The sequence below is a fragment of the Balaenoptera musculus genome, chromosome 14, assembly GCF_009873245.2.
Source record: "Balaenoptera musculus isolate JJ_BM4_2016_0621 chromosome 14, mBalMus1.pri.v3, whole genome shotgun sequence".
Taxonomy (NCBI): Eukaryota; Metazoa; Chordata; class Mammalia; order Artiodactyla; family Balaenopteridae; genus Balaenoptera; species Balaenoptera musculus.
Genome location: NC_045798.1, coordinates 62146827 through 62163118, shown reverse-complemented (window position 1 = coordinate 62163118; position 16292 = coordinate 62146827). Strand labels below are relative to the sequence as shown.

Here is a 16292-nt window from a genome sequence, read left to right as displayed (position 1 = left end):
ACATGAGGGAGGCAGCACTGAGGCCGGAAGGAAAGGTGGGCTCTGCTTGGTCATCGGCTAGGTATGCAAGGTGTCAACAACCAGACAAATAAACAGATACAGCTCTAAAATAATTGAAGATCAGGAGCGATTGAAGTTCTGTGGACAGAACAGCAAGAAGATGAGAGCAGCGTGTAGGGGGAGTACGGAGGGACGGATCCCGGGAAAGCTCAGCACAAGTTCACGGTCCCTGCAGCAGGGCAGTGCCAAGGGAGAAAGCCTGCAAATGTGAGATAATCTGGGAGGAAAAAGAGATAGGCTTGGGGCGAAGGATGGATGAATCAAAAATGGCATTAAGCATAAGGGAGTGGAGCAACCAGAACTCACACATGGTGCCAGAGGAGACACACATGGACACAACCACCTTAGAAAACTGCCTGGCAGCATCTATGGGAGTGGATAGCTGCACACCCACAGTCCAAAAATTCCTTTCTAGGAACATGCATGAAAGAAATGTGTATACATGATCACGTCGAAAGACAAGCACCACAAAGTTCAACACAGCACTACTCCTAACAGCCAAAAAAGGGAAACAAGACAATTGTCCATCAACAGTAGAGCGGATAATGATTTATTTGCACAGAAAGAGAACGAATGACCTACAACTCCATGCAATGCTATGAATGCATCTCACAATGTTGAACAGAAGAAGCCAGGCACAAAACAGTACAGACTGTGTGATTCTATTTACACAAAGTTCAAAAACAGGTTAAGCTGAGAGAAGTCAGGGTATCAATCACCATTGGAAGGGGGCACAAGGGGAACTTCTGGGGTGCTGACAATGTTCTGTGTCTTGACCTGGCTGGCTACCTGGCTGTGTTAGTTTGTGAAAAGTCATCAATCTGTATACTTATGATATCTGCCCTTTAATATCTATTATTACACTTTAATAAAAGTTTTTGAAATGACAGTATAAAGTAAAGACAATTAAAAGCCCATTTGGTGACAATGAGTTTGAGATGTCTGGAGAGGCAGGTGGAAATGCCCAGGATGCAGTTGGAGATGGGGAACTCTGGTCTGGGCAAGAATCCAGGCCTGGAGACATTTAATTTGGGGGCTGTTTACTCAGAAGAGACAGGAAGATGAGAGTGTGGACATGTTTTTGGGACAGTAGGGGAGCAGTTAGAACAGCAGTCAGCTAGAAGAGCAGTAGGTCCCATTAGAAGGAGGAAAGAGGGTGAGGAGTGAGCAGGGCCACTTATCAGAAGCCTATTCAGCACTTCCCTCCACTAAGACCCTCTGCTTTGCTCTGTGAGCCCTGATTTCTGTCTTTTGGGATTTATATTTTGATGGGGTGGAGGAAAGATGTTCCTTCATCCCTTCAGGTGCCATCATCTTCCCCTAAAAGCTGAAGAAACAGAGGGCTGGCTGGCAAGGGGAATGGTCCACGCTGGTGAGGGCGGAGTGAGGCGCCAGCCCAGCCGTCCACCTGCAAGACATGTGATGCCTTTGTCCCTGCGGCCGACAGCAGAGGGCATCAAGGCACCTGGGCAGGTGGGCGGGCCCCACAGAAGGGCCTTGAAGGTTAGCCTGAGAGAGAGTAGGCAGTGCGCTGTCTGGTTCTCCTCCTTGGAATACAGGGGCCTCTTGAGATAAAGGAGGAATGTGCTGGAATCCGTGCACACAAAGAGAGGTGACACAGGCTTGTTGTCCCACCACCTCATGTGGGCTCCTGGGCTGGTGCTTTCCCTGTAAGCACGGTAGGTCAGAAGGTCAGGGTGCCATCGCAAACACCTGTGTGGTGCTGGGGGCCAAGGCAATATGTCCATAACAGAGCCAGTACATTTCCTCTAATGGAAAATACCAGGGCAGTAGGGACTACCAAACACACCCACATAAAACATCAAGGCATCTGCAGAAATGCAGAAGAAAAATACATATCAAGATACACACATACACACAAACACACACACACGCACACACACACGTCCCAAAGTCCCCACCATGAATTCTTAACCATTACACATGGGATGGCAGGAGTGGCAAAGTAGCTGGTTGGGGGTGAGTGGGAGAAGCCCTCCATCAAGCTCCTCTACCTGTTTTTAGGACCCTCCCTCTGTAGTGGGGTGCTACTCACCCCTCCATCACTAACTCTCATTGGTCCTCAATGGGATGTCAGAAGGGTGTGTCAGTTCCTCAGTGTAGAAGTGCCCCAGGACTAATGGTCTTCATTTCCACCCCATACCTTTGCTAGGCTGTTCCTCCTAGAAAGATGTTCTTGAGAGTCAGAAGGATGGAAATCCTGGTTCTGGGGCTCCTGAGCATGATAATATGAAGATGTGGGGCAAGTCCTGTGCGCTCTGCTCAGTCTCCTTGTCTTTAAGATGGGGACCCCCCCCCTCAGTGGTACAGCTGGGGTAGCATCCGGGAAGCCCCTGGCAGAGAGAAAACAAATAGTAGTTGTTCTCCATCTCACTTCCATTAACCTCTACCTGGAATGTCCTGATAGTCAACATGACCTTGTGTTTCAAGTGGTTTCACTAATTAGATAGTGTACCTGCCTCCCCTGATTCTGGCTCAGCTCCCAGGGTCGGGAGCAACCACTGTGCGGCCCAGGTTGGCTAAGGGCTTTGGTGTTGCTCTGGAAAGGAACACAGTGTCTCCAGATCCTCTGAGTGACTTCCTCAGGGACATTTGTTTTCTGTAATTTCTAAAATGTCTTTGAAAAGCTAGTTACTACTTGCATATTTGAATTTGAAAGCTCATTTAAAAAATCATAAGTTTCAAGAGTTAATTGCATTTTATTTATTTGTTTATTTTATTTTATTTATTTTTGGCTACGTTGGGTCTTCGTTGCTGCATGTGGGCTTTCGCTAGCTGCAGTGAGCGGTGGCTACTCTTCCTTGGAGTGCATGGGCTTCTCATTGCGGTGGCTTTTGTCGTGGAGCATGGGCTTTAGGCTCACGGTCTTCAGTAGTTGTGGCATGCAGGCTCAGTAGTTATGGCTCACAGGCTCTAGCTCTCAGGCTCAGTAGTTGTGGCACATGGGCTTAGTTGCTCTGTGGCATGTAGGATCTTCCAGGACCAGGGCATAAACCTGTGTCCCCTGCGTTGGCAGGCGGATTCTTAACCACTGTGCCACCAGGGAAGTCCCAAGAGTTAATTGCATTTTACAGTACAATTGTGGAAGGGCTTCTGGATGCTGGTGATACTGTTTCTTGACCTGGTGCTGGTTACATGAGTGTGTTCATTAATTGGAAATTTATTTATGTTCACTTATGACTTTTTCACTCTTCTGGATATATGTTAAAAATGGATTTGTTACAGGTTTTCTGAGCTCTGCCACTTGACTTCATAGTAGGCATTCAAGACTGTAATGGAGTGCCTGCTGCCTCAGCCTGAGGGCACTGGGTCAGAGGTCTTGGATCAGTCTAAAGGGGTCCTTGGAGAGGTCATTTTAAGGCTACCTCTGGTGGGCAAGGAGACCCCACCAGCCTGTTACAAGCCAGATCAAAAATGTTAGACTGGAGGTATGCACAAAATACCACAAGCGTGTCAAGGAAGGAAACAACTTTGCCTTGAGAGTCAGGGAACCCCTCATAAAAGATGCCAGTGACATTTGAACTGGGTATTGAAGGCTGAATAGGAGTGTTTTTGGTGGGAAGAATGGGATGACAAGAATAGTACAAACAAAGACAGAATAAAATTAAGGTGCATTGGGTCTGAGGCTCATAACATATTCTAATGTAGAAGAGCTTAGTGAGTGTGTGTGTGTGTGTGTGTGTGTGTGTGTGTGTGTGTGGTTGGTGAGAAGTGAGGCTAAAGAAGTAATCAGCAGCTGGCTCGTGAAGCACTTTGTCTGTTAAGCTCAGGAGTTTGAGATTTATCCTTCAGGTGGAATTTCTGAAGGCTGCTAGGTAGGAGAGCCCACAGCCGCTTCTACCACCACCACCCTCTCTCCATCACCAAATTCAGCAGCTCCACAACCACCAACTTCACTGTCACCTCACCTTTCTTCACCACCTCCACCTCCACTACTCTCTTCACTTCCACCTCCACCACTAGAGTACCAATTGCAATAACTGCCTCCACAAAATGAACTATCATAATGCTAATTACAACACAATTAATTAGGGAACAACACTTAGATGACATCTATGTTTTACTACCTAGCATGGCCTGGGGAAGAACTCTGTGAGTGTGGACCCTGGAGCCGAGCCCCTTGGTGGGAATGGAGGCTCTGCTTTGCTAACCTGCACTCCTGCTCACCACTGGTGTCATGAACTGTGCTGCAAGCAAAATGATAAGGTCCAGACCAAAAATTATCAAAGAGGCAGAAAAGCTTCTGAATATAGGGATGAAAGACAGCCAAGACAGAACTTGGATTTGTTTATAATTTGTTGATAATACAATTTTTAAAACTGTTTTTGCAATTCAAGTTTTCTGGTTTTCTAGCAGTGCAAATCACTGCCTATGGTAGAATAATAATATCCAGGAGCTGATCAAGGAGCATTACCTTTATTATCTCAATTAACTGTTAAAAGAACTACAATAACAGGTTTGTATTTTTCCTTAAGATGAGAAACTTGGGCTTAGAGGCATTAGACAAATTCCTCAGGGCCTCACAACTAATAAGAGGTTTTTAAAAAGCATCTGTGCACTCTTGTGTGATGTGATATCCTTTTGGGAATCAGTGAGGTGGGGGACAGACCTGAGATTGGGAGATTGGACTCTGGCTGGAGAGCTTGTAGTGCAAAAGGAGAGCGAGGAGGAAGACAAGACTTGCGTGGCTTTCAGGGATGCTCTGGCGTCCTCTGGTGACAACATGAAGGTATCAGAAACCAAGGAGTGTTTTGTGTGCCTGAGTTCAGTGATGGCATATGTACACAGGATACATGCACATATACATGCAAAAGGGCACAAAGTGGGCAGTGGAGATGGGGAAGGGAAAGGAAGAAGTACAGGAAGAGCCATCCTGGTTCTACTTACCTGTCAGCCTCTGCCCACCCTCCCCCACCCCCACCCCACATCTTGCTACAGACTACTTGACTCTCTCCATTGATCCAAGGTTGAGCAGTATTCTCAAGCTTTGGTGTGCACAGGAATCAACAGAAAGCCTGAGAGTGCAGCATCTGGGCTCCAGCTTGAGAGTTTCTGATTATTAGGTCTGAAAGAAATCTGCATTTTAAAACCACATCCAGGTGATTCTGATGCAGATGGTTCTTGTACCACACTTTCAAAATAACCACGCTGCTTAATATTTAGTTTAAAAAATTGATACCTCACTAGTAAACCAAAAATACGCATCCTAAACCAGTTACCAAAAAGATCCAGAGGAATTCACAGGTTACTGTCTTATTTCTGCTATCACCTGGTTAAAGATAAAAGAAACAACTCTACGAAACAACCCCCAGTCACGCTGGTGGCTTAATTCTCAAAAAGTTAAAATATTTTAAGAGCATTCAAATGAATAATTTATTAAAAGAGTGGAACCCAAACTTGAGTTTCTTGGAAGTGTGTGTCTTCTTTTTTTTTTTTTTCTTTTTTTTTTTTCCCCCTGCTGACCAGAATTTATTTATGTGTCAATGATAAGCTGCAAGGGATCATTCTGGGAGGTCATTCACCCTGTTAATTTCTCCTTTTTTTAAAAAAAATTTATTGGAGTATAGTTGCTTTACAATGTTGTGTTAGTTTCTACTGTACAGCAAAGTGAATCAGCTATATGTATGCGTATATCCCCTCTTTTTTGAATTTCCTTCCCATTTAGGTAACCACAGAGCACTGAGTAGAGTTCCATGTGCTATACAGTAGGTTATCATTAGTTATCTATTTTATACATAGTATCAATAGTGTATATATGTCAATCCCAATCTTCCAATTCATCCCACCCCACCTTCCCCCTTGGTATCCATATATTTGTTCTTGTTTGTTCTCTAAATCTGTGTTTCTATTTCTGCTTTGTAAATACGATCATCTATACCAATTTTTTCAGATCCCAAATATATGTGTTAATATACAATATTTATTTTTCTTTTTCTGACTTACTTCACTCTGTATGACAGTCTCTAGGTCCATCCACATCTCTACAAATGACCAAATTTCATTCCTTTTTATGGCTGAGTAATATTCCATTGTATATATGTACCACATCTTCTTTATCCATTCCTTTGTTGATGGACTTTTAGGTTGTTTCCATGTCCTGGTTATTGTAAATAGTGCTGCAATGAACATTGGGGTGTATGTGTCTTTTTGAATTATGATTTTCTCTGGGCATATACCCAGGAGTGGGATTGCTGGGTCACATGGCAGTTCTATTTTTAGCTTTTAAAGGAACATCCATACTGTTCTCCACAGTGGTTGTATCAATTTACATTCCCACCAACAGTGCAAGAGGGTTCCCTTTTCTCTACACCCTCTCCAGCATTTATTGTTTGTAGATTTTTTGATGATGGCCATTCTGACTGGTGTGAGGTGATATCTCATTGTAGTTTTGATTTGCATTTCTCTAATAAATTAGTAATGTTGAGCATTTTTTCATGCGTTTGTTGGCCATCTGTATGTCTTATTTGCAGAAATGTCTATTTAGGTGTTCTGCCCATTTTTGGATTGGCTTGTTTTTTTGATATTGAGCTGCATGAGCTGTTTGTATATTTTGGAGATTAATCCTTTGTCAGTTGCTTCCTTTGAAAATACTTTCTCCCATTCTGAGGGTTGTCTTTTTGTCTTGTTTATGGTTTCCTTTGCTGTGTGAAAGCTTTTAAGTTTAATTACATCCCATTTGCTTATTTTTGTTTTTATTCTAATTACTCCAGGAGGTGGGTCAAAAAAGATCTTGCTGTGAACACTATGTCAAAGAGTGTTCTTCCTATGTTTTCCTCTAAGAGTTTTATAGTGTCTGGCCTTACATTTAGGGTTTCAATCCATTTTGAGTTTATTTTTGTGTATGGTGTTAGGGAGTGTTCTGGAAGTGTGCTTCTAGAGATGTTAATATGTGGCCACATAAAAAACCTTCACTGATAAAGTAAGGGTGAGAGATCCATCAAAGCATGCTGGCACTAAAGTCTTTGAGAAGCCTAGAGTAAAGGGAGATGTTTAATTTTATTTAGCTTAATGTACCTGGAACTTGTTGGGTCATGTGCCTTTTTTCCTTTTTTCTAGTAACATGTTTATTAAAGTTCTCAATAGACCAGCTTGGGAAATACGACCCTAGAATAATAGGAATGTAAATTAATGATTTTTCTGAGTTCTGAAAGAAAACTCCAATAAGTGGGAAAGAGTAGCCTTTAATAAATGGTGCTGAGGCAAGTAGATATTCACCTGTAAAATACTGAGAATCCTACCTCACACCGCATACCAAAATTAGCTCAAAATGGATCAGAGACCTAAATATAAGGGCTAAAACTGTCAAACTCTTAGAATAAGAGTTTTCACGACCTTGGATTTGGCAATGGTTTCTTAGATATGACACCAAAGGCACAAGCAACAAAAGAAAAAAAAAACAAATTGGAATTCATCAAAATTAAAAGCTTTGGGGTTTCAAAGGACACCATCAAGAAAGTGAAAAGACAACTCATAGAGTGGTAGAAAATATTTGCCAGTCATATATCTCATAAGGAACTTGTATTTAGAATATATAAAGAACACTTACATGTCAATAATAAAAAGGCAACCTAACTTTAAAAATAAGCAAAAGATATGAACAGATATATCATCAAAGAAGATAATTCAAATGGCCATTAAGAACATGAAAAGACGCTTAACATTATTAGTCCTCAAGAAAATGCAAATCAAAATCATAATGGGATACCATTTCACACTCACTAGGATAGCTACAATTAAAGACAGATAATATAACTATGGAGCAAGTGGAGGAAATTGGAACTCTAATACATTCCTTTTGGTGAAAATGTTAAATAGTGCAGCCATTTAGGAAAATAGACTGACAGTCCCTCAAAAGGTTAAACAAATAGTTACCATATACCTGAGTAATTCCTCTCTTATGGATGTATCGAAATGAAATTAAATCACTCAAAAATTTGTACATGAATGTACATAACAGCATAATTCATAACAGCCAAAAGTGGAAACAACCCAAATATTTTTTAACTGATAAATGGATAAACAAAAAGTGGTATAACAACACAATGGAATATATTCAGCCATAAAAGGAAGGAAGTACTGATCCCTGCTACAGTGTGATGACCTTGAAAACCTTACTTATGCTGAGTAAAAGAAACCAATCACAAAAGATCATATATTCTATTGTTCCATATATGTGAAACATCCAGAATAGGCAAATCTATAGAGACAGAGAGCAGATAAATGTTGACCTAGGGCTCGAGAGGCTGGGGAGAAATGGGGAATGACTGCCAATGAGTATAGCGTTTCTTTTTGGGGTGATGAAAATGTTCTGAAATTGATGGTGGTGATTCTTGCACAATTCTGTGGATACTATAAGCTTTCAGTGGGTGAATTGGATGATTTGTGAATTATATCTCAATAAAGGTGTTATAATAAATCCTATAAGTTTCCTCTTCCATACAGGCAGTGAAAAGTCCTTGAGAATTATGTATGAAAAGGAATATTTATTTTAAAATTGAGTTTCTAGTCTATCTTGTCACCTTTAACAAGAGCTGCTGCCTGCCTGAGCTGAAATGATAATAAGGACATAAAGTTTAAAAAAATATGTTCCTAAGGGTGGTGGAGACAAGATGGTGGAGTAGAAGGACGTGAGCTCACCTCCTCTCATGAAAACACTAAAATCACAGCTAACTGCTGAGCAACCATCAATGAAAAAAATACTGGAACCTACCTGAAAACATATCCTACATCCACAAAGAAGAAGCCACACAAGATGGTAGGAGGAGTGCATTCATGATGAAAATCAAATCCCATGTGGGCAACCCACAAACAGGAAAATAATTATATCACAGAGGTTCTCCCACAGGAGTGAAAGTTCTGAGCCCCACGTCAGTCTCCCCAATCTGGGGGTCTGGCCTCAGGAGGAGAAGCCTCCAGAATGTCCAGCTTTGAAGGCCAGTGAGGTGTGATTGTAGGAATTCCACAGGACTGGGGGAAACAGAAACTCTACTCTGGGAGGGTGCATACAAGGTCTCCTGAACACCAGGAACGAGAGGAAAAAGCAGTGACCACATAGAAGCCTGCCAGACCTACCTGCTGGTATTGGAGGGCTTTCTGCAGAGGTGGGGGGGTGGCTGTGGCTCACTTTGGGGACAAAGACCCTGGTGGGAGTACTTCTGGGGAGTACTCATTGGCATGAGCCCTCTTGGAGGACGCCATTTTCTCACCAAGACCTGACCCTACCCAAGAGCCAGTAGGCTCCAGTGCTGGGACTCCTCAGGCCAAACAATGAACAGGGTGAGAACACAACCACACCAATCAGCAGACCGGCTGCATAAAGTCTTCCTGATCCCACAGCTGCCCACTAAACACACCCCTTGACACGGCCCTGCTCACCAGAGGGACAAGACCCGGCTACACCCACCAGTGTAAAGAAGGACCAGTCCCTCCCACTAGGAAGCCTGCACAAGCCTCTTAGACCAGCTTCATCCACCAGGAGACAGACAGCAGAATCAAGAAGAACTAAAACCTTGAAGCCTGTGGAACAGAAACCGCAATCACAGAAAATTAGACAAAGTGAGATGGCAGAAGAATATGTCTCAGATGAAGAAACAAGATAAAATCCTGGAAGAACAACTAAGTGAAGTGGAGATAGGCAATCTACCTGAAAAAGAATTCAGAGTAATGATAGTAAAGATGATCCAAGATTTCAGAAAAAGAATGGAGGCACAGACCGAGAAGATACAAGAAACGTATAACAAAGAACTAGAAGTTCTAAAGAACAAACAAAGAGAGATGAACAATACAATAACTGAAATGAAAAATACACTAGAAGGAATCAGTAGCAGAATAAAAGAGGCAGAAGAATGGATAAGTGAGCTGGAAGACAGAATGGTGGAAATCACTGCCAAGGAACAGAATAAAGAAAAAAGAATGAAAAAAAGAGGATAGTCTAAGAGATCTCTGAGACAATATTAAATGCACCAACGTTTCCACTAAAGGGGTCCCAGAAGGAGAAGAGAGAGAGAAAGGACCTCAGAAAATATTTGAAGAGATAATAGCTGAAAACTTCCCTAACATGGGAAAGAAAACAGTTACTCAAGTCCAGGAAGCACAGAGAGTCCCAGGTAGGATAAACCCAAGGAGGAACATGCTGAGACACATAGTAATAAACTGACAAAAATTAAAGACAAAGACAAAATATTAAAAGCAACAAGGAAAAAGCAACAGGTAACATAGAAGGGAATTCCCATAAGGTTATCAGCTGATTTTTCAGCAGGAACTCTGCAAGCCAGAAGGGAGTGGCATGGTATATTTAAAGTGATGAAAGGGAAGAGTATACAACCAAGAGTACTCTACCTAACAAGGCTCTCTTTCAGATTTGATGGAAAGATAAAAAGATTTACAGACAAGCAAAAGCTAAAAGAATTCAGCACCACCAGACCAGCTTTGCAACAAATGCTAAAGGAACTTCTCCAGGTGGAAAAGAAAAGGCCACCACTAGAAACAAGAAAATTACGAATGGAAAAGCTCATCCATAAAAGCAAACATACAGTAAATGTAGGGAATCAACCACACGCAAATATGATATCAAAACCAGTAATCGTGGGGGCTTCCCTGGTGGCGCAGTGGTTGAGAATCTGCCTGCCAATGCAGGGGACACGGGTTCGAGCCCTGGTCTGGGAAGATCCCACATGCCGCGGAGCAACTAGGCCCGTGAGCCACAACTACTGAGCCTGCGCGTCTGGAGCCTGTGCTCCGCAACGGGAGAGGCCGCGACAGTGAGAGGCCCGTGCACCGCGATGAAGAGTGGCCTCCGCTCGCCGCAACTAGAGAAAGCCCTCGCGCAGAAACGAAGACCCAACACAGCCATAAATAAATAAATAAATAAATAAATTAAAAAAAAAAACAAACCAGTAATCATGAGAAGAAGAGAGTACAAATGCAGGATATTGGAAATGTGTTTGAAATTAAAAGATCAGCAACTTGAAACAATCTTATTTATATACAGACTGCTATATCAAAACCTCATGATAACTGAAAACTGAAAATCTACAATAGTATACATAAAAAAGAAAAAGGAATCCAAACACAACACTAAAGTTAGTCATCAAATCACAAGAGAATAGAACAAAAGAGGAAAGGGAGAAAAAAGACCTACAAAAACAAATCCAAAACAATTAACAAAATGGCAATAAGAAGATACATATTGAAAATTACCTCAAATGTAAATGGGTGGGAAGCAGCCGCATAGCACAAGGAGATCAGCTCAGTGCTTTGTGACCACCTAGAGGGGTGGGATAGGGAGGGTGGGAGGGAGGGAGATGCAAGAGGGAAGAGATATGGGAACATATGTATATGTATAACTGATTCACTTTGTTATAAAGCAGAAACTAACACACCATTGTAAAGCAATTATACTCCAATAAAGATGTTTAAAAAAAATGTAAATGGATTAAATGCTTCAACCAAAAGACATAGACTGACTGAATGGATACAAAAAAAAAAGACCCGTATATGTGCTGTCTACAAGAAACCCACATCAGATCTAGCAACACATACAGACTGAAAATGAGGGGATGGAAAAAGCTATTCCATGCAAATGGAAATCAAAAGAAAGCTGGAGTAGCAATACTCATATCAGACAAAATAAACTTTAAAATCAAGACTGTTACAAGAGACAAAGATCACTACATAATGATCAAGGGATCAATCCAAGGAGAAGATATAGCAATTGTAAATATATATGCACCTATCATAGGAGCACCTCAATACATAAGGCAAATATTAACAGCCATAAAAAGAAATTGACAGTAGCAATAAGAGTGGGGGACTTTAACACCCCACTTTCATCAATGGACAGATCATCCAGACAGAAATTCAATAAGGAAACACAGGCCTTAAATGACACATTAGACCAGAGGGACTTAATTTATATTTATAGAGCATTCGATCAAAAGCAGCAGAACACAGGTTCTTTTCAAGTGCACACGGAATATTCTCCAGGATTGATCACATGCTGGGCCACAAAGTGAGCCTCAGCAAATTTAAGAAAATTGAAATCATGTCAAGCATCTTTTCCAACAACAATGCTATGAGATTAGAAAGCAACTACAAGAAAAAATCTGTAAAAAAACACAAACACGAGGAGGCTAAATGTCTTGCTACTGAACAGCCAATGGATCACTGAAGAAATCAAAGAGGAAATCAAAAAATAACTAGAGACAAAGGAAAACAAAACACGATCATCCAAAACCTATGGGATGCAGCAAAAAACGTTCTAAGAGTAAACTTTATAGCAATACAATCTTACATCAGGAAACAAGAAAAATCTCAAATAAACAACCTAACTTTACAGCAAAAGCAACTAGAGAAAGAAGAACAACAAAACCCAAAGTTAGTAGAAGGAAAGAAATCATAAAGATCAAAGCAGAAATAAATGAAATAGAGACAAAAAAATAGAAAAGATCAATGATAATAAAAGCTGGTTCTTTGAAAAGGTAAACAAAATTGATAAACCTTTAGCCAGACTCATCAAGAATAAAAGGGAGAGGGCTCAATCAATAAAATCAAAAATGAAAAAGGAGAAATTACAACTGATACCACAGAAATACAAAGGATCATTAGAGACTACTACAAGCAACTCTATGTCAATAAAATGGACAACCTAGAAGAAATGGACAAATTCTTAGAAAGGTACAACCTTCCAAGACTGAACCAGGAAGAAATAGAAAATATGAACAGTCCAGTCATAAATACTGAAATTGAAACAGTGATTAAGAAACTTCCAACAGCTCTCCGCCCTGGGTCGCCACAGCCTCTGCCACTTTCGGGCCTAGCAGCTTGAAGAAAAAAAAAAGAGAAAAAGATAAAAAAAAAAACCCGAAAACGCTTTAATATCTTAAAAAAGAAAGAAAAAAGAAAAAAAAAAAAGAGCGAATCCTCCTCAGAGAACCTGTGGGAAAGTCACTTTTGCACGCTTCTGGCCTGCCCAACGTTGCCGTCGCTGCCACACCTGGGCATCCGTCGGTCCCTGTCCATCGGTCCGGTGGTGAGCCACTCACGCGCCCGCATCCACGCTCCTCTGCCCGACGCCGGGCTGCGCCGCGTGGCAACCCCGCACCCGCCGCCCTTGCCCCCCGCGTGCGGGCCTCCACGCTCCACGTGTCTGCGCTGCCCTTTGCCAGCCCGGTGTGGGAGGCGGCTGTGTGCTCCGGCCTCCCGGGGCTTGCCGAGTCGGCACCGACAAATATTTGGTTTCCCTCTTCCCCGGGCTGCTGTAATCTTAAACCGCCGGGAGCCCGAGGCCTATATTTATAGAGAAACGCACGTTCTGGAGGCCGCCGTGGGCACCACTGGGTTGCCTCGGGAAGAATTTTTGTAATTTGGAGGACAGTCCCCATTTTCATTGTTTTCATTTTTTTGAAATTGGGAGTTTCCAGACCAGGACAGCAGAAAATTAACAAACTCCCAGGGAGGGCCATATTGTTTTTGAGAGCCTTTTGTCTGCGGTTGGGCAGCCTCGTCCGAGCCGTCCCCGCACTCCTCTTCGGCCCTCGGAGCTGACTCCAGCTTCTCTGAGCTTCGCTGCCACCTGTGAGCCGCGGCTCAGAGAGGAGCCCCCTTTGTCCTGTGTGGCCCCCGCTAAGAAGTCCTCCTGGCGGGGCTCGGAGTGCTGGGGGCTGGGGAGATGAACGCTGCGGCCAGCAGCTACCTCATGGCCTCCCTGTACGTGGGTGACCTGCACTCGGACGTCACCGAGGCCATGCTGTACAAAAAGTTCAGTCCTGCGGGGCCTGTGCTGTCCATCCGGGTCTGCCACGACATGATCACCCGCCACTCCCTGGGTTATGCCTACGTCAACTTCCAGCAGCTGGCTGATGCTGAGCGGGCCTTGGATACCATGAACTTTGATGTGACTAAGGGAAAGCCAATCCGTATCATGTGGTCTCAGAGGGATCCCTCTTTGAGAAATTCTGACATGGGAAATGTCTTCATCAAGAACCTGGACAAATCTATAGATAACAAGGCACTTTATGATACTTTTTCTGCTTTTGGAAACATTCTGTCCTGCAAGGTGGTGTGTGATGAGAACGGCTCTAAGGGTTATGCCTTTGTCCACTTCGAGACCCAGGAGGCTGCTAACAAGGCCATCGAGAAGATGAATGGCATGCTCCTCAATGACCGCAAAGTGCTTGTGGGCAGATTCAAGTCTCGAAAAGAGCGGGAAGCTGAGCTTGGAGCCAAAGCTAAGGAATCCACCAATGTTTATACCAAAAACTTTGGGGAAGAGGTGGATGATGAGAGTCTGAAAGAGCTATTCAGCCAGTTTGGTAAGACTCTAAGTGTCAAGGTGATGAGAGATCCCAGTGGGAAATCCAAAGGCTTTGGCTTTGTGAGTTACGAAAAACACAAGGATGCCAATAAGGCCGTGGAGGAGATGAATGGAAAAGAAATAAGTGGGAAAGTCATTTTCGTCGGCCGTGCACAGAAGAAAGTGGAATGGCAGGCCGAGTTAAAGTGAAAATTTGAACAACTGAAACAGGAGAGAATTAGTTGGTATCAGGGGGTGAACCTCTACATTAAGAACTTGGATGACACCATTGATGATGAGAAGTTAAGGAAAGAGTTTTCTCCTTTTGGATCAATCACCAGTGCTAAGGTGATGCTGGAGGATGGGAGAAGCAAAGGGTTTGGCTTTGTCTGCTTCCCATCCCCTGAAGAGGCAACCAAAGCAGTCATGGAGATGAACGGACGCATCATGGGCTCCAAGCCACTGTATGTCGCCCTGGCCCAGAGAAAGGAAGAGAGAAAGGCTCACCTGACCAACAAGTATATGCAGCGGGTGGCCGGGATGAGAGTGCTCCCCGCCAATGCCATCTTAAATCAGTTCCAGCCTGCAGCTGGGGGCTACTTTGTGCCAGCAGTTCCACAGGCTCAGGGAAGACCTCCATATTATACACCTAACCAGTTAGCACAGATGAGGCCTAATCCACGCTGGCAGCAAGGTGGGAGAGCTCAAGGCTTCCAAGGAATGCCAAGTGCTATACGCCAGTCTGGGCCTCGTCCAGCTCTTCGCCACCTGGCTCCAACTGGTAATGCTCCGGCCTCTCTACTACCGCTCAGAGAGTCGGGTCTGAGTGCCCAGACCGCTTGGCTATGGACTTTGGTGGGGCTGGTGCCGCCCAGCAAGGGCCGACTGACAGCTGCCAGTCTGGAGGTGTTCCCACAGCTGTGCAGAACCTAGCGCCTCGTGCCACTGTTGCTGCCACTGCTCCTCGGGCTGTTGCACCTTACAAATATGCCTCCAGTGTCCGCAGCCCTCACCCTGCCATCCAGCCCCTGCAGGCACCCCAGCCTGCGGTCCACGTGCAGGGGCAGGAGCCGCTGACCCCCTCCATACTGGCCGCAGCACCCCCCCAGGAACAGAAACAGATGCTGGGTGACGTTTGTTCCTGCTCATCCAGACGATGCACTCAAACCTGGCTGGGAAGATTACAGGGATGCTGCTGGAGATTGACAACTCGGAGCTGCTACACATGCTGGAGTCCCCCGAGTCTCTCCGCTCCAAGGTGGATGAAGCTGTGGCGGTCCTACAGGCTCACCATGCCAAGAAAGAAGCTGCCCAGAAGGTGGGCGTTGTTGCTGCTGCTACCTCTTAGACAAGGACAAACCAATTCAAAAGCCAAATAAACCCTCATGGAATTCAGCTCAAGGTTTGAAGACATCCTAGCTTGTCCTATGGACCTAAACACCAAGAACCACAAATTGCAAATTTAATAGGTCATTTTGTATCAAAAGGTCAATTATGAAGCACCTAGAATTTTTCAATTAAAAGAATATATTCTCTGGGCTCTGATATGGCCCAAACAGTGTTAACTTTTGTTTTTCTGTTGTGAATTTTGCTTTTTTCCCCCCAGAAACTAGTTTTATTTGATGTACCCAAGTCTTAAGTTTCTCAATAAAGAAAAAATCTCCATTAAAAAAAAAAAAAAGAAACTTCCAACAAACAAAAATCCAGGACCAGATGGCTTCACAGGTGAATTCTATCAAACATTTAGAGAAAACACCTACCCTTCTGAAACGCTTCCAAAAAATTTAAGAGTAATGAACACTCTTAAACTCATTCTATGAGGCCACCATCACCGTGGTACAAAAACCAGACAAAGATACCACAAAAAAACGGAAATTACAAACCAATATCACTGATGAACATAAAGTCAAAAATCCTC

General features: G+C 43.4%; 1 protein-coding gene across 1 annotated transcript; it reads left to right on the top strand.

Annotated features, from left to right (window-relative positions):
• The first annotated feature begins 13750 nt into the window (after positions 1-13750).
• LOC118906657 (polyadenylate-binding protein 4-like) lies at positions 13751-15907 on the top strand. The gene is given in 3 exon segments (XM_036874188.1): positions 13751-15170; positions 15173-15502; positions 15505-15907. Coding segments are annotated over 3 exon segments (1968 nt in total). The 3' UTR covers positions 15723-15907.
• Positions 15908-16292: the final 385 nt, after the last annotated feature.